This window comes from Pleurodeles waltl, chromosome 11, assembly GCF_031143425.1.
Source record: "Pleurodeles waltl isolate 20211129_DDA chromosome 11, aPleWal1.hap1.20221129, whole genome shotgun sequence".
NCBI lineage: Eukaryota > Metazoa > Chordata > Amphibia > Caudata > Salamandridae > Pleurodeles > Pleurodeles waltl.
In genome coordinates this window covers 531,715,031-531,734,736 of record NC_090450.1, presented here as the reverse complement: position 1 = coordinate 531,734,736, position 19,706 = coordinate 531,715,031, and the positions used below count along the sequence as shown (strand labels likewise).

The 19,706-nt window shown below is 42.1% G+C and overlaps 1 protein-coding gene across 2 annotated transcripts in view; it reads left to right on the top strand.

Annotated features, from left to right (window-relative positions):
• The window catches only part of ATP1B3 (ATPase Na+/K+ transporting subunit beta 3), a 260,215-nt gene that overhangs the window by 106,488 nt on the left and 134,021 nt on the right, over positions 1–19,706 (top strand). For both annotated transcript variants that reach the window (XM_069213934.1, XM_069213935.1), the window contains exons 2-3: positions 6,415–6,543; positions 17,809–17,916. In XM_069213934.1, the coding sequence (XP_069070035.1) occupies positions 6,415–6,543; positions 17,809–17,916 (237 nt within the window). The remainder of the gene's footprint in view (positions 1–6,414; positions 6,544–17,808; positions 17,917–19,706) is intronic.

Genomic DNA, 19,706 nt, shown 5'->3' with positions numbered 1-19,706 from the left:
ATAATTCTTAAAAAACACACACACAAGTTCTCAAGCTTGGTTCTGGCCATTGGTAATAATCCCAAAACATATTTTTTAGAGTTTTTAGTAACACAAAATTACACTGGCGTAATTTAAATAGTGCCCAGGCCTAGTAGCTCGTCCACAAACAGAGTGGTTTGCCTATGTAACCCCAACCACCTGGGCTATAAACAACCTAATGAAGATCTGGTGTAAAAAAGAGGAATCAATTAGAACACATTCAGATTAAATACAGTAGACATTCAATCCTTATTGAAACCTGAGTCAATAAAGCAAATTCATTTAATGTGCAAAGTTAGTGCTGCCATTATATTTTATAATCAAAGGAACTCCGCAATACCAGATTACAAATGTTACATTAAACACAGAACACATGTTTTTTATATATATATACACACACACACATCATAAACAAAGTCCTTATTCTCTTGTCTCCTCATAATTCATATTGAAGGTGTTCAAAGGTAAAGTCCATACACTGATCCACCGCAAAGGTAGTCAGTCATGAGACTCAGAACACAATGTCTTCTATTAGTTCTCCTCATCTTTCTGCTGCTTTAGCGGCTAATTTCATATGGAACAGACTCCTCTAAATCCAGTTAACTTGTTTCGGCCTTGTCAGATTCTCTGCCTCCTCAGGCCAACATGGAAAAGAGAAGAGGGCTATTGCCAGAACAGGCAGCAAGATGGGGCCTACTCTGGTGCGCTCCGAAGAACATCAGCTTAGAAGTACCATCATGGAAGCCCCTCAGGTCTGGCAGAGACTGGCATAGTCTTCAGAACAGCTGGACAACGCCCCGCAATCAACTCACCTGAGGCCTAGTAGCTCATCAGTTCAGTATAGTAGATCAAGGCGATTGTGTCACAAAAGCGTTGGAGTGGCTAGGAAATGGTTGAACCTGGATATACTCTGGATGATACTTTGACCCAGTCCTGAAAGTGGATTGCTTGTGGTATATTTGTGGACCCTGCATTGGCAAAACAAACATGATTGATCAGTGATGTGGATGATTACAGGCCCCATTGATGTCAAGTCTCTTTCTCTTTCACAGTCAACAAATTCAGTCTTAGTGTTAACATAAGTGGTGCGTTTAAGACCGAGAGAGAGAAAAAATCTCCAGTTAGCTATAGATATAACACTAAAAATGGTTCACGCTGTCTTTTCAGTCATGCTGTAGAAAAATGAAGCAGTCCACTGAGTGACTTGGTTGTAGGGGTTATTGTATTTTATAGTCCATGACCTTGTAAACTTGAAGCAATTAATTAATCCTCCTGTCATTTACTTCGCCTCTTTTGGTTGGAAGTCAGAACATGCATGTAACACGTCCTGAACATGCAATTAACTGGACATTAAGGCTCCCAAAACATTTTAAAATCAAATACCTGTCACAGAAATAGGTTTGACAGACAGTGAGTACCTGTACCAACTGTTGAAACATGCAAGCCGTTTGATTCAGCCATCCCGCCTCAACTACCAAAAAACCTCAGGTCATTAAAACTGACATACTTCTTCACTGACCACACACGTTCACAAAAGGGACAGGCTCTGGTCTGTCACAGAAACATTTGGAAAGTCGTGATGGACTCCTGAAAAGGCACTGCAACGTTTTTCGAGTACTAATTAAAATGCAGTTCGTTCTTTTACTGTTGTATGCCACAAGAATGCCAGCGCAAAGCGGGGTACATAACTTACACTTAGTGATGTTGTGGCATGATGCACTCTTGCTGGTTTGTCATGCCTTCCCTTACTGCTTATAATACCAAGATAAATTTTTACCTATCGCTTGGGTATAAACGTTTGATTTTAAAATTAAGCAAAATATATATTTAAATGCTGTTGATCCAAGTGGAGATGATTTACATAGGCTATTATAAGCCTACTAAAGTGGTATGGATCTGGTACTCCCCAACATAAGTTGGAGACCACATAAGTGAAAAGGTGCAGTGCTAATACAAATAGAGTTGATCATAAGTGCCAGATATTCATAATTAGTACCAGCTTTGAAAGCTGAGTGCCTTTTAGATCTACATTGATATCCAACACAAAAAAGGTGATGGGAGGAATGCTTTCAATAAGTCTGACCACTGGCAATCACTAGAGGTAACATTCCAATCCATCATTCGTTTGCCCAACATGCCACCTCAGGTTAGGGATGGTCGAACCCAAACTGTCCAGTCAGGTCTCTGATTGTGGAGAGTTGGTCAGGTGCAGCTTGATTCACGTATCCAAGTGGACCCGGAACCCACCTTGGGACATTCCCTTGGCCACTTAGGGCGTTTCATCAAACATACATGGATATTATGAACATCTGCAGTGTACCTGCTCTCCAACACCCATGAGCTTGTGGCACTTGAGCACCACTATGTCAAAACTAGATGTTTAGAGTTTTATTTAAAAAGAAAATGAGGTCTTTATGGTTTTACAGGTGGTGCTGCATGTGAAGATCACAATGCTCCCTAATAAACATTTCTGGTGTTAGTAATTATATATATATATCTATCAGACTCACTTATATTGTTGCCAATCATCTCCTGCACCTAGAATGGTGCATAAAACTTTCTTAAGTATAGTGTCTGCCTTTTTTCATATATGTATATATCCTGTTTGGTTCGTTTATACACTGCTACATTCTCTGTAGGACTCTAGGAGTCTCCTGGTTCTAATCCGAACATAGCATTGTTGCTAATCCATTATGTAAAATAAAGATCTATCCAGTCCAGCTGCATCAAGAGAGGGAAACTTGCCAAGACTGCATAAGGAGGTCTCCCAGATTTCGCTATAAGTGTTTATAAAGAAAACGGCTAAGTAGTTGCTTCAGATCGCAAAGATAATAGAAAGGTTCCTTGGTTCAGCCACTCAGAATTCTCCACTGCCAAATTTCTTATGCTTGGTTTTCAGGATGTTAATTGAGTCTTGTCTTTGAGGGCATGAGGGGTAGAGCATTTGAGATTTCTTGCTTACGGATAAGTCGTCATTGTTATAGATCTTGTAATGTGTACATGCAGCTTTAAGTTGGACCTGCTTGTAAACTGATAACCAACAGCTGTTTCAAATACACGGGAAGCCTATCAGTTTTGCAAAGTTAGAAAATGTGTAACTTATCAATAGTGTTCTTGAGCATTCCCAAGTAAATTGAGTTACAAAAGTCACAATCTATCCCTCCAGTAGTTTTCACCATGGCGGAAATTGAGCGTGCGGTGGTTGCACTTAAGCCCAGTAAAGCTTCGAGCCTTGACATAATCCCTGATGTGTTAAAATTCGATCCTGGGTTGAGTTTCCCCTTCATTGATGTGGTTTCCAATGCTATTGCAGAAGAGGGGGTGACCCCTCGATCGTGGAAGGGACGTAGATTGTGCCCATCTTAAAAGAAGAAAAGAAAATTGCCCTCCAGCTAAAACTCTATTCACCTGACTGACAACTTATAAAAAAAAAAAATGTAGCAGGTGCTAGGAAGTTTGTTGGATTTGTGCGAGGAAAACGCATTCTTTCAGGGTTGCAAACACAGTTCGGGTTTAAGACCAGTGTGGACAACCAGGCCTTCTGCTTTCTTTTGGTGAAGAGAAAGACAGTGGATCTGTCCAAGGGTTACCTTTTTGTGGCATTCATTTACTTCAGCTCTGCGTTTAATATTGTGCATCCTACCCCTCCTTCCCCAATCGCCTCCAGCTGCACCACAAGGGGAAACTATGCACATGTAATATGCAGAGTGAAGAGAGAACTAATGAGGCCTTCCCTGTAAATCAAGGCATGCATCAGGGGTATGTCCTAGTTCCAGACCTATTACTCATATACAGGGAGTGCAGAATTATTAGGCAAGTTGTATTTTTGAGGATTAATTTTATTATTGAACAACAACCATGTTCTCAATGAACCCAAAAAACTGATCAATATCAAAGCTGAATATTTTTGGAAGTAGTTTTTAGTTTGTTTTTAGTTTTAGCTATGTTAGGGGGATATCTGTGTGTGCAGGTGACTATTACTGTGCATAATTATTAGGCAACTTAACAAAAAAAAATATATACCCATTTCAATTATTTATTATTACCAGTGAAACCAATATAACATCTCAACATTCACAAATATACATTTCTGACATTCAAAAACAAAACAAAAACAAATCAGTGACCAATATAGCCACCTTTCTTTGCAAGGACACTCAAAAGCCTGCCATCCATGGATTCTGTCAGTGTTTTGATCTGTTCACCATCAACATTGCGTGCAGCAGCAACCACAGCCTCCCAGACACTGTTCAGAGAGGTGTACTGTTTTCCCTCCTTGTAAATCTCACATTTGATGATGGACCACAGGTTCTCAATGGGGTTCAGATCAGGTGAACAAGGAGGCCATGTCATTAGATTTCCTTCTTCTATACCCTTTCTTGCCAGCCACGCTGTGGAGTACTTGGACGCGTGTGATGGAGCATTGTCCTGCATGAAAATCATGTTTTTCTTGAAGGATGCAGACTTCTTCCTGTACCACTGCTTGAAGAAGGTGTCTTCCAGGAACTGGCAGTAGGACTGGGAGTTGAGCTTGACGCCATCCTCAACCAGAAAAGGCCCCACAAGCTCATCTTTGATGATCCCAGCCCAAACCAGTACTCCACCTCCACCTTGCTGGCGTCTGAGTCGGACTGGAGCTCTCTGCCCTTTACCAATCCAGCCACGGGTCCATCCATCTGGCCCATCAAGACTCACTCTCATTTCATCAGTCCATAAAACCTTAGAAAAATCAGTCTTGAGATATTTCTTGGCCCAGTCTTGACGTTTCAGCTTGTGTGTCTTGTTCAGTGGTGGTCGTCTTTCAGCCTTTCTTACCTTGGCCATGTCTCTGAGTATTGCACACCTTGTGCTTTTGGGCACTCCAGTGATGTTGCAGCTCTGAAATATGGCCAAACTGGTGGCAAGTGGCATCGTGGCAGCTGCACGCTTGACTTTTCTCAGTTCATGGGCAGTTATTTTGCGCCTTGGTTTTTCCACACGCTTCTTGCCACCCTGTTGACTATTTTGAATGAAACGCTTGATTGTTCGATGATCACGCTTCAGAAGCTTTGCAATTTTAAGAGTGCTGCATCCCTCTGCAAGATATCTCACTATTTTTGACTTTTCTGAGCCTGTCAAGTCCTTCTTTTGACCCATTTTGCCAAAGGAAAGGAAGTTGCCTAATAATTATGCACACCTGATATAGGGTGTTGATGTCATTAGACCACACCCCTTCTCATTACAGAGATGCACATCACCTAATATGCTTAATTGGTAGTAGGCTTTCGAGCCTATACAGCTTGGAGTAAGACAACATGCATAAAGAGGATGATGTGGTCAAAATACTCATTTGCCTAATAATTCTGCACTCCCTGTATATTAACAACTGCATCACCTACCTATTAAACTGTGGCAGTAACGCTCCAACCTCGGTGGGGGGAAATTTACTGGCGCTCCTTTTCGCGGACAACACATTGCTGCTGCCCAAAGCTAGAAAGGGTTTTGTGATGATTTCGGTCTGGAAATGAATGCATCCAAGACCAAATATATGATCTATACCAAGAGAGGCAGAGTGAGCGGGGTTATCAAGGTGGGCTCTGAAGCACTATAAGGGGTCCACAGTTCGATTACTTGGGCATTAGGCTGGTTGATACCGGCTCACGAGACCTGCATATTTTCAAGAGTACCTTGATTGTGAAACACCAAGCTGCAGCCATAACTAAATTTGCCAGAAGATAAGCCTGGACCCCTGTCTGCCTAGCAATCGAAATTTAAAAAACACAAGTAAGGGGGCTGCGCTATATGGGGCAGGAATTTGGGTTCATTGCAATACGAGCACATTGAGCACAGTGGAAACCAATTTCCTTGGGTGCCTTTTGTGCTTAGGGAAACCTATTGGTTTTGCCAATGCTTGTATTAGAAAGGCGTTCTTGCCTGCACGTCTAATTAACTGACTAGTGACCAGGCCACTGTTAGTTTTATTTATGATACTAATAACCGCATTGATGTGAATTAACATTTCTGCTGGTGGTCTGAGGAACTGTATAAAGTGAAGCACGAAATAAATTTGAAAGTAATCAAGAAGTAGGATAGAATCGTACCTGAATGCCGAAACGAGTTAAAACTCAGAGCTAGAAACAAACAATTGCACCTCAATTCCATTCTATCTCCACTCTGATGCATTCATGGCATAATGAGTTTTTAATCGAAGGCAGTTGCCCAGTGCTTTACATTTGTGGTAGAAATGCATGTATATACATTATAAGATGGGGTTTTATATTACCATGTTCTGATAGTAAGAATGTTTCCGAGGCAAGATCTAAGAACATTGTTCTGGTATAAAAATGTTTCTGTTAAAGTGGAACTTTTGGCGAAAGCTTCTTTTTAATATATTCAAATTTGCTTTTTTTCCAGCTTTAATCTTGCTGTTTTATTTGGTGTTTTATGGCTTCTTGGCCGGACTTTTTACTTTCACCATGTGGGTCATGCTTCAAACACTGGACGACTATGCCCCAAAGTATCGTGATAGAGTTCCTTCTCCAGGTAAATATAAACTTCAGTATTCAAAGTGTTACCGTTTTCCTAAATAATTGTCCAATACAGAAAGGAACTACAGTACATAAAGCAACTGAACGCTTTGTTATCCCCTTCACTCTATGGCCTACAGTGGTCACGGTCTCATGAGGGTTACATTGAAATATTGATATAGTGTCATGGTCTACTACTTTGAGTAGTTTCCATCATCGTATCCATTTCAATTATTGTCGGAATTGTATATTCTCTACACATATATAAAAAAAAAAGCTCGGCCTATATTTCTGCGTTTTACGGACTCTTTGGGTTCGGTAACTAAGGCCGATTCTTTGCTTTTACTTCAGTACACTGGACAGCAACTGCCTTCGAGTTCTGTTTTGTTTTAAGTCTGTTTTTTTTTTTAACTCCTTATTTTCCTTACTACGTTTTGACGGACACGTTTTAAGACACGGACAAAGTGGGCCCTGGCCCAGGGCTCCAGCCTTTCAGGGAGTTCTTTCACAGAGCCAGCTCTGTTCGTTCCCTGATGACCTTGAATAATTCTTAACAGTTTTGAATACCGTTTTCCTTTATTTTATTTTTAATGTGAGTTATGTATTAGAGTCTGTTAGAGACACGTTGCGGAGAAATGTTTGCTTTTCAACACCATGAACATCCATAACAAGAGTTTCCTTCAGATCATAGCAGGCCTCACATATGAGAAATGGAGGGGTGGGGGGGGGGGGGGGGGGGTCACAGGAATTATCAATATAATGTTGGTGAGCAGCTGTTGAATTATAAAATTGAAAACATATGTCGCTAACCCTGAATATTAGATGTAAACACATTTAGTATTTAGACCATTGTACTAATGCATTGTCAGTGAACAGGCCAAAGAGGGCACGAAAGAGCCGATAGATCATAAATTCAAAGGTGATCCGAACAGGGGTCTTCAAAATACGTTTTTGCCCTTAAATCCTTAAGATGCCCGTATCTGCTGCTCTTACATTTTAGAGTGCTTTTTGGTTAGTATCTACTCTTTAGCTGGTTATTTATGGGCCCAATGCTCATTTTATTTTGTGACTTTCTGTGTATTGGCCTGCTATAATGAATGTAGAGCTTTAGAGCCATTGCTGCCCAGAAAGTCCTTGAAATTTTCTCCAACCTCTTCTTTTTTTGGGGGGGGAAATGCTTTAAAAGCTTCTATAGTCATGATACAGCTAAGTGCTTGAAACCGGATCTTGTGAAAGAGAACAAACACATTGCTGACCAATTACACTTGGAGAAAATCTTTTCCATCTTCATTTTGCTTGGATCATATTGATACCTGGATCCCAGCTATGGTTCTGCGTTCCAGAACCCCAAACTCTTTATCAGTTTCCCTCCACCTAAGATTTTGCATGTCCCACACTTCTACTTTCCCTATGTCTCAGGAGTTAGATAGGTCTTGTCTGCTTGTAAGACTGCTGTGGATTTCCCAACAGTCTTGATCAATTGCAGTCCAGTTAGATCTGCTTGGTATTACACACACTACACCATTATAGTGGGTTTCTAACCAACCTACGTCCTTGTGAAGAAGTGAGTCAAACAGACATTTTAAACTTCCCATTTAGCAATTCCCATTTCAAATGCATATATCTGAAAATCTTTCCTTAATGTCTTTCACTGTGGTAGCTTAATTCAAAACACCTACATAGCAAAGAGCAGATTTCACGTTTATTTCACGAAGGTAGTCTTTTTGCTCTATCACTTACCACAAAAATTATACAACTGATTCTAAACATTCTCTACAAGCAATCTCTAAGATTATTTCTAATTTAAATTTATCTTGAAGACCGAACTCTGCACGCTTTCGTAGCAAAAAAAATTAATATTCAGTACTTTTAATAAAATTTCCCATCATTAATTACCACTCTACATTAAAACTGCTCAAAGGCATTACACATGCAGATCTAATTATACTCCTAAAAGGAATTTATTTATGATTTGTGATTTATTTAGACGAGCTCACACCTGTGAGATGGGTTGCTTCATGACCTTGACAGAGTTGTTTCTATAGTCCGTTGTTAATAATCCTAAACATTCTGGTAGCTGCATTAAAGTGATGTCTCTTAAACTCAGTTTGGAGCCCATGCAATCTTCGATACTTGTCTGTACTCCATGTTATTAGCATGGAGTGCCACTAATTAATACATCCTTATTTACACCAGCACCCTGAATATCTCACTACTCTAGTTGTCAATGACATGACAATGGCAAGCACCACATGGCTTGAACCCAGTCTTCCATGATGTCATCCTGCACACACTTCGAAAAGACGAAGGTAAAAATAGACCCGCCAAAAAAGGCAGCGGGCAGCTTGAATCCAGACCTGCGCTTTACTGGCACGGAAGGAAAAGAACTGATGTACGCATGCCGGGTGGTGCCTTTGACATCACTGACTGCTCCACGGATGGCGCCACACGCAGCCGAATGACGCTCGCGGATCTGAACGAGGCCACCCAACAGCACACACAGGGTACTGCTCAGCAAAAAATTACAGATTCCAAGCTGACGGCAGGAAATTCTAAGGTAAGGAATCTGCAGCTAGATAGTCTGTGCCAGATAATGCGTTACTGAAGGTAAGTAACTTGTTCTTCGCTGCCAAACTGCATCTGATGTTGAAAGAAGAGAAAAATTAGATTCAAAGCTAAACAAAAGAAGTCTTATTCCCTATGTGAATAACACTTGTGTAATGCTATCTGCTTATTGTACCATCTACACCAGGGTTAAATCTCACCAGAGATCAACTATGCTACAATACTTACTATATTGGTCAGGAACAGGGTTCATAGGAGACATCAAATAACTCAAAAATCACAGTACACTATCATCTTATGATTCTTAAAGGTTTTTTTAATGGTGTAGATGCTCATTCTAGCTTTTAGCCTCAACAGTCTACAGATACATTTTGTATATTATTTTCTGTTATAAATGCAACTTTCAACAGGACGCCTTTTCTGAAGCATAAATTCAGATTGTGTAGTTTAGTAATAACTGTTTAAAAATAAAGTATCCTGTCAAGGAGCAATTTCCTTGGTTATACCTCGTAAAGAAGAAAGTCCTAGAACAGAGGTCTGGAAGGTCTACATTTATTTGTACTAATTATTGTACAAAATTACAATACCATTAATTACAGGTCAGCAATCAAGCCTTTCAGCCCTCTGATATAGGAAGAGTGGTTGCAACATATCCTTTTTGGAAACAAAAATATCATCTTATGATGCAAACTTGCCATACCTACAAATTAACCTTCTGCCCTCTGTTCTACAAAATAGTGAGCACAGAAAAGAGAGAAAGAGAAGAAAAGGACTATAGGGTAGTAGCAGTTTGATAAGCATCCCTTGTTACTAGGGAAAAAAACTCTTCCTGTTTTTAACTTTTGTCCAACCAACAGCAACCAAAGATTCAACGATGTCTCATGGCCAACAACCAAGGCAGTACTAGGAATGTTCACCCATTGGTGAAGCAATGAGTCTGATCAGTCATTTAATTCCTTGCATGCACCACAGCTAAGAATGCCTTTGTAGTTTAATGAGAGAGAAAGTGTATACATTAATAACCCTTTTCAGCTCCGTCTGGCATAGAGTTTGTACCTGATCTAGAACTCTCAGTAGGCAGCTGATAGAATTCATGTACTCTAACCTAAGAGGTAGATTGGGAAATCGGAATCTGCGTGTCATCGAATTCCGGGACTTGCAACCTGAAGTATGGCACACTTCTTCAGTGTTTGCATTTCCAAGTCTGCAGAGTAGCTGATGTGACTTGTTCTCTCCTGCTTCTCCAGAAGCACCATTGATGCAGGTTCGGTATCCTCAAAGTTCTGGTGTGTAACCCCTTCAGCCAACAGATCTCACTTTTTCCTTCAAAACACTTACTCTTGCCAGTATGTCCTTTAGGACCATTTCGCATCACAGGGAGATGTCCTTTGATTAGCAGCAATGTTTTTCTACTTTCTCACTGAATGTACATATTGATTTTGTTCATTGCAGCTTTTGAAGAGTTTCTATGACCCGTGCCTCCTTTGCTACATGTTCAAACTGTTTCTCAGGGCCTGGATTCTCAGCCCCCATATCTCAAGGGTCTGTGTGTCCTGGGACCACTGGACAAAAACGTCGCCAGCATCTCTTGCCTTTATTTTTGTCTGCTTTTGGAGGCATTCTCAAGAAGCCTGCAGTGGAGGCACTCTCTCTTTAGTTCCAGCTATCAACGGCCAATCTGCATCTCTCTGGTCATGAGCACTCCAGTCACCACTTAGTATACAGCATTTAGACATGTCATGAAGACCTGTTGGCAATACCTTTCCAACAGTCTTTGCTCACTGCATCTGTTCTGTGTTAATCACTGAGTCTGTTGCTGATTTTGATCTGCCAGCTATTATCAGTCTGCTGTTCTGTAGATTTCTAGACGGAGTACTGCTGTGACCCATCTTGCATTTGGCATTCTTTGGTGAATGTGGCTCTCTGGGCTTCCAGCATGTCCAGCTATGACAAGTTCCATAAACCATATTATGCTAATCTTACATAAGAGGTGGACAGAAACTGGGTACCTTTCAAATAGTGGGCCATCTGCCCTCCTTAGCTCCCTACCCCAGGTCTTGAAATACGGGTTTCTTGGTAGTACATAGCTGCCATCTGGGAAGTAAACCTGCATTGGACTTAATGTTGGTTTCTCTTCTGACCATCTCAGCTATGTTGGTCCTGGGTAGAAAAAGGTCCCAATGTTCCCCACTCGCTGTAAAGGAAGCTCCCAGCATCTGGGGGGAACTTCGATTTTGTGTGAAAATATCTGCCATGTTGCAGTGGACCTGTTATTTTCTTCCCACCCAAAGCAGCTTCTACCCTGGAGGAGACTGCTGTTTTTCATAAAAGTGTAGGCTGACACATCAGAACTTTAGATTTGTAATGCTTAAAATGAGACTCTGAATCCTGATTGGGGCTGAGGTTCCCTAGCAGTTCGCAGTAATAGATAGGATGGATGCCTTGGTAAAACCTGACTCTAAGTATGATTTTGCATTACCATTCCAAGTCATGTTTTATCCTTTCTGGTGGTGCCTGTGAGCAGTCTCATAGGTAGCAAATCTTTATTGTTCAGTTAAATAACACCATCACAGTATACACAACATTAGTTTAAAAAAAAAAAAAAATTACATACAGCATTAATTAAAAAATACAGCTGAATATGGTTGTCCTCAAAGAGATTTGCAATGCAATCTGGATTCTTCAGGTTCCTGTGGTTCTAAATGCTGTTCTGAGCAACTGATTTTGATTACCCCTTAGTTCATGACAAATGCACAGAACACTGGGAAGTGTCTTCCCTGGTAGCCTACATAGCAGATAGGGGTAGTGGTCTGCAAGTCCTAATTACTGTTATTGGAAGTGAGAGAAACCTGCCTCATAGGGTTCTAATTAAGGATCAACAGACAGGTTTGAGTTCAGCATAGGTGACATTACATAATTAGTTCAGTCTTAAAAGTACCTCCATTTTTAGGTTTCGCCTGGACAGCACTTGCGCTGCACTTATCCGACAGGCTTCTTGTTGCAGAATCCTTGCCTGGGAATTTCCCCAGGCATCAGTCTAGATCCAGAGATTTTTCATCGAGCAGTACCCCTGTGTGCCAGTGGACTCCGCGTCGGTCGTTGGTGTCATGGTCACCGGATATGATGTTGTGGGTCGTACATAAGCGCCACTCTGGCACACTGTTGTTGGTTCATTTCTTTCTACATCGGCCTACGCTCCGATCCAGAGAAGAGCTAAAAACAAAAAAATAGCAAAGGCAATAAAACTCACATAGGCAAGACCTATTGGCTTTGTTGATGCTTTTTTAAGCATTTTGCTTAACTTGCACAACTGCTTATCAAGCTACAACATAAAACAGCTTATTATTCACCTAGGCGAAACCTATTGCAATATTGTGCTTACCAGGCTCATGGGCCCTCCTTTTGAGCCACTTCATGTCCTTTTCAGTATCTTTCTTGGAATGTGGTATTTTTTGTCACTATGACATCACTCATACGTGTTGGTAAACTTCAAGCCCTACCCTTGGAAGAACCTTTTTTCCAGACCCATAGGGAAAAGATGGTCCTTCGCCCACACCTGAAGTTCCTTCGTAAAGCGGTTTCCCAATTCTATATCAACCAATCCATTGAACTACCAGTCTTTTTTCCACAGCATGACTCAGTATCGGAAAGAGCTTTACACACTTAAGATGTTAAACAAGCACTTATGTTTTACATTGACAGAACCAAAGTCTTTATGAAAATGAAACAGCTTTGTAGCTTTGTCTCTACCTCACAAAGGCAGTCCAGTATGCAAAAACAGCATAGCTAGATGGATAATAAAGTGTATACAAACTTGCTATGCTAAGGCAAAGACAAAAATACCTGTTACTCCTAAAGCGCCTCCTACTAGGAAAAAAGGAGCCACCATCGCTTTCCTCTGAAATATACCTATAGCTGACATTTGTAAGGCAGGCACATAGTCTACACCACATACATTTACAAAACATTACTGTGTGGCTGTACTAGCACGTTGGCAAGCCATTGAAGGTCAAGCTGTGCTGCGAAAACTTTTCCAGTCAACTGAAACTCCCACAGGCTAGCCACTGCTTTTATGGAGAGACTGCTTAACAGTCTTTGCAGAGCATGTGTATCTACGGCTACACATGCCATTGAACGGATAATGTTACTTAACCAGTAAGCATCTGTTTGTGGAATGTAGTGCTATAGATTCACATGTGCCCTCTCTCCTCCCTGGACGCCTGTGGGTGTTCCAGTTACTCTATATTCGTACATATGTAGTTACATTTGCATCTTTACACTTTCTCTGTACTTCCTCCACACTGCTTTTCTCACCTGCCTGCGGTAAAACAATCTCACAAAGGAGTCCATCTCCATGCGCAAAATTACCCAGAAGGAGTAGTCACTCGATCCTGTGACTGCTAAAAATGCTTCTTCGAAGAAAGAGTTTGCAACACTCCGGACCCAACTCTAGATGGCAGGAGTATGCAGAGCTTGTGAATCTGTAGCACTACATGCCACACACAAACAGATGCTTACTGGGTAAGTAACATTTTCATTCCATTAAATAACCAATCAGAAAAAATTAGGACACTATGGATAGCAACATCTTCAAATCTGCCCCAAGGCGCAACCTACAAGAGTTGTGTGCTTACTGTTCCTTATCTCCTGGTGGTAGCATCAACACCAGCACTAACAGCAACAATGAAATCTTTGCCATTCTCAAAGATTTCATCATGCTTCCTGATGCCTCCAGGAACATTAACCCCTCAAGACATTTGCAACAGGCTCAAGGAATTCTGTAACAAAATCATCTCTGTATAGAGCAACTTTGACCCTCCACCAGACCCAGTCACTGTTGCAACTCTGCATCTCATCACAGCAAAAGATCGATCTGCGTCTCCTTTTTTTTTTTTTTTTTAAACAAACTTTGAGTTTTATTTGGTATCAAGACAGATCAGCTCCTTTCTCATAGATAGCACATAACTGTAAGCCTGGCACCTTAATCCCTCAAAAGCCTACAAACTCATCTGTAGAGTGTTTCATGGTTCATGGCCCAGTCCCACACTCTTCAATGCATACAGGATGCCTCTGGCCAATGTCACCTGTGCACACACCAACATCCTGTCCTGCAGACAATGCACAACTTGTACGCTCCATCTGAGACAAGACCCCCAACTCAAGAAACAAGTTCACAACCTGCATGACTGAATTCACTAACTGGATGAAAGTCCGGTGTCTTATGCCCAACACCAACAAGACCGAAGTAGTGATTTTTGGCATGAACACCTCACCATGGGACTCTAACTGGTGCCCGGCAGAACTCTGACTCCTACCCAGAACCCACACCGGGAACCTAGCAATAATCATTGACTGCAAACTGAATATGTCCGCATAAGTCAACCTCTGCACTGCATCCTGCTTCCACACCTTGAAGATGCTGAGGAAGATCTTAAAATGGTTCCCAAGCAACACTAAAACTGCTTTTCAGGCACTAGTCACCAGCAGATTGGACTGTGGAACATCCTCTTTGCCGTGATCACTAAGCAACTCACTAGAAGACCACACACCATCCAGCACTCTGCAGCCAGGCTCCTCCTCAACTTCCCACACAACTTATATCATACAACACCACAGAGCTTGGGCTCTGCTCACACCTCCAAGTCATGTGGTAAGTGCACCCAGAGGCAATCTAGAAGCAAGAGGCAGAATTCTGTTGCTGAACATAAGTTGTGATTATAGTCGAAAAATAGATCCCACTCCAAGTCATGGGGCCTTTCACCATGAGACTCTGTGGCTTGGAAGTTGAAGTCTGGCTCAGGAGTCCTCCGTAAGTTTGAACTCAGACTCTCCAGGAAGGCCAAGTGAGACTCTTAGCACCCCCACATCCTCCCATGTGAAATTAGGTGAGAGGGCATAATTAAAATGTTCATACCCCATAAGCGTCTACTGACTGATTTGGTCCCCTGGTTGGTACTGGCACACTCCGAATTTCCTTGGGTCGTTGTGTAGCCCACAATGGCTTGCGGCCTGAGAGAATGTGTGCTGCAGCTCTTTAACATATTTCCGTCTTCCCCCTTTGGCATGCCTTCCACTCCATTTGGATTTCTGCCAGCGAACCCTCCCTCAAAGCCAAATGACCCATGCCTAGGCCTTTTCTGCTGCTAGTCCATGCTTTCACTCCAGCCCCCCTAGACAGGCTCTCTGCAATGCCAACACCTATTCCGTTCGAGGATCTCTTCCTAACACCAGAATCTTAAGCCAACAGTTGTTGGCTCGCTGCACGTCTGTCATACTATGAGATCGCAAAGGTACATAGGGGCAGTTTGCAGCACAGTTCTTTCAGACACCCTTGTGGCTACCTCATCCAAGCCATGTTTGGATCATTCCACCTGTTGGCAGGTGGCACAGGACAGCTTCCAGTGACCCCAAGTTTTCTGACAAGGTGCCCTACGCTTGAAAACCTGGTGGTTCAGGTGCAGAGTAAAGTTAGTCCTGGTGCTTTTTCTGACCAATCCCCTACAATTAATCTAAACATTCTTATTCCTTAAGAGAGAGATTGTTGTCTACGGCCACTTTGCTATTAAGCTCCTTGGAAAATGGTATGACTTTTTGGCAGGTCCACTCATGCTTTATGCAACATGGCCAGTGAGATCGTGTCAGCCACCCCAGTGGAGATCAGGGACTTACCAGCTCAAATGACACATGAAGGCCAGGACATTGCGAAGAACAACTTGCTTGCCGATTTGGACACTATGGCTAATGTGGGCAAAGCTATTAGCACCAGTGTAGTGCTTAGAAGACATGCCTCGGATTCATGGATGGCAAGGCTTCCCTTATAGAGAAGTCCTTAATAGTTCTAGGTTATTTGGGGCTGAAGCTGATTCAGCGCTCGTCCAGTTTAAGGACAGTCGAATCATGGCACAATCCTATGGCCTTTTTTTCTCAGCCGAGCAGTTCCATCAACATTACAAGAATGTTGGGGGTTATTCCATGGGGCTACCCTGCAGGGTACCCCAGCCTTCACAACCTGTGCAGCAGGTTTAAGCTTTTGGGGCTTTGGCTGCATCCAGGCCATTCACACCAGCAGGGACAGTTCTCTTCTTCCACCTCTCCCTGTTTGCAGCAGCTGCCAAGCCACTTTACTTTGCCATTACATGTCCACTCTCTGTTGGTGAGAGGTAGGCTATAGCATTTCCTGGCTAGAGAACAATCACATCTGACAGTTGTCTTAGAAGCCGTCCCCCCCTTTATTTTCCTCCCTATTGTCCCCTCCTTAATCAATCCTCCACCCCCCAATATCAGTGCGCCTGAGTGAACCATTCAGATATCTTACTGCAAGAGGTGTCCGCCTCTTGCTGGCAGGGAATACTGTTGAACAGGTGCCAGATTTGGACACCGAAGTGTTATTTGCACTTATTTCTCTTACCAAAGGACCGAGGCCTCAGACCTATACTGAACTGCAGCCCACTAAATGCTTTTCTGTTGAAAGGCGAATTCCAAATGTTCATCCTGTCTCAGAATCTCTTTGCTAGGACCCATGAGACTTGGTGGTCTTACTAGACTTGCAGGGCACATATTTCATACACCTACCTTGCAGTCCCACAGGTGTTATGAGTTTTGTGATGGGTCTGGAGTACTTTAAATTTACTGTGCTTCCCTTCAACCTTACCCTGGCCCTTCCAGTGTTATGAAAGTGATAGCAGTGGTTGCTGCCCTCCATCAAAGTTTGAAATTACATATGTTCCCATACGTCGATAACTGCCTCTTCAAAATGGGCTCATCAGTCAGTCAAATACCACCTCTGGATGGTGGCCGAACAGCTGATATCTTTTGGGTTCTCCGTCAATAGATTTAAGTTAAACCTGTGCCCCACGTAGAGTATTTTCTTCATTGGGGCTGTCCTGGACAATGTGGCGTTTTTAGGCCTTTCCACCACTGCAACGAGTCTGGGACATTGAGGATCTGCTCCTGATGTTTAGGGCTCAGTCCTGGGTCTGAGTGTGGTCATCCTGAACATCCGTTGGTATATTGAGGTCCTGCAGTGGAAAGGTTTCAGTGGGCCCTGCATCAGGCTGCCTCTCCGATATCCGAACTCAGACAGGCGGGCATGGAAAATAGAAAGATAAACTGTCCGCACCCTATGTGGCACTTCTATGTGGCTCCGATCTGTCATTTTTCAGTGTTTTTTCCCTGCACATGGAATCATTGCTGTAAAATTCTTTGGACCCATTCTGGTGCCTTAGGATATTTGTAAGGTGAAGCCTACGCAGTTATCGCATCCACCAGAGAACATTGCCAAAGTAATGCAAGTTGTTAATCATGTGCTAATTAGTTTTGATAGCTTGGACTTTTTTTTAAATATAATACAGCAAAGGGCCACCTTACCCACCTGTTCACCACATTCACCCCTTTCATTGGGCCACAAATTCCCAAAAAACAACTGAATAAAAGTGTAAAACTTGGTTGTTAAAAATAAATGAATTCCGTCATCAGTCATGGGTATATTGAATGAATAATATGATCATTCAATAGGTTTTCTCATATTGTGATGGCATTACTGTGTTAAATGTAATAATGTGGTTGATTGATTTACTGATTTGCTCTGTGGTTAGATATGACCTGATTGATTTCAGAGCATATATGGAAAAACGTTTTGTGCTCATTCTTCTAACTCTTGAAAATGCTTGCTTGAGGAGACTCCATGGTATAATTAATTCTCTCTGGTTTTTTTCAGGCCTTATGATTTCACCAAAAGCCCAGGCTGGATTGGAAATTGTTTATAGCCGGTCAGATAATAATTCATTTGAAAGTCATGTGAAAGCCCTTCATACATTTCTAGCGGGTATGTTAATTCTTTCGGTTCTCAATATAATTTTTGGTAATTTAATGTTGCTAGCTTTGCGGTGTATTTCTTATACGTTTTAATGTAATAAATTGTCTGGCATGGATGGATTACCATATAATGACCAGAAGTGGTGCATAAACAAGTGGTAGATTAATATACCTAGTTTCCACTGTAACCTTTGTGTGCCACGCTGATTCAACTCCTGTCCCATCAGCCCCAGTTGTCCTTACTTGTAGATCTTTCAAGAGACTTTTTTGCATTAGCTACTAAATGCACACTTCGAAAATGCACCAGGCCACTCTAACGTTGATGAAGGCTGACCTTTGCTATGTACATACAGGTGTAGGTGCACGTACTGCAAAAGGAGCCTGTCAGTTTTCTAGTATTGGATAATCACCTGTATATGAACTTTAATCTAGGATTTAAAAAAAAAACATTTATAGGTCTGATAGCGGGAGAGTTGAGGATAGTGTTTGGAATGCACAAACTTGAATCTCTGCTACATCTGCTGTAATAGACCTTGGTCTTGAACAGAGGCTAAAATCATAAATTCATTAATGAATCAATTAATGACACTGAAACAGAATTAGCCCCACAGACAAAAAATAGAAGAGTAATTTTGCAAACTGTGAAGGATTATTAAATTAGTAGAGTTACTATCTCAATTTGAATCTGCATAAATCAGTCACCCGAGTACAGCATGTGTAAATATAATCGAGGCAGATCAAACTGCAAATGCAAGTATGTTATTGAAAGACAACATATGCACAGTCATACAAAATTCTCTTCCCTCAAAGGTAATTTCACACACTAACCTGGTTCCAACCATGGAGTTGGTGCTGGACCTCTTATCGCCCTGGAGGGTAGCCCAGGATCAAGACACGCCAAATCCTTAAATCATACACTGCCCTCGAAGTGGGGATCTGGGACAAGATCAGAAAAGATAGACTTGTGGCACCTGTTCTGGTCTGCTGCCTGCAACACTGCGAAATAGGTTCTGCACTCCCTGGACCTTTTGTGTTGGTGTGGACATAGTGCACTGGTAATAACAAGAAGAATTTACCAACAGTTCTCAGCACACAAAGAGTACATTGTTATTCACAAAATTGTACACTTAAAGGCTTCACCACAAGTACTGTATGTGGGCATGTACAAGTCAAGAGTTAGGCTAGAGTTTCTGGCACTCAAGAATCATTTTACATTCCATGCTCTGTACAAGTTTGTGCACATACAGAGTGTGCTCTAGTAAGTCATCTCTCATTCGTATTACAACAATTTGTAAAGAATTGCTGGTGGGTGGATTTCAGTTCTGATATCATTCAAGTCTGGAGCACCCACTCTCTAAGGGAGCTCAGAGTGCTAAAGCTGTTGAAACAAAGGTAAAGTCCGATTTCTGGGAAAGTGTGCTTACTCTATTCAGAGCTCAATCTTAACAATAGTCTTGTGCTTAATCTAAGGATTAGTGTGAACTAACCTGTGATCAGGTATTTAGCCTTGTCTCCGACGCAGAGGAATCGCCACAATGGAAGTGAAGACAGCAGCGTCAACAATGTCACCCTCACAGGAGGGGCAGCGAGGCTTGGGGGGAGGAATACTAAAGCGCTAGAGGAATCCAGACGACTCAGGAGGTGAATGCAGAGATGATGCTTGCTGAGGACGTGAATGAGGCCAGGCACCAACTCCATTTTAGGGTGCGGTTTAAATACACTGTGGGTGTGGCTGACTCTTAAAAGGCACATGGCTTCCATGGGAGACAGGGAGGTTCCATTGAGCCCCGGGGGAGAACA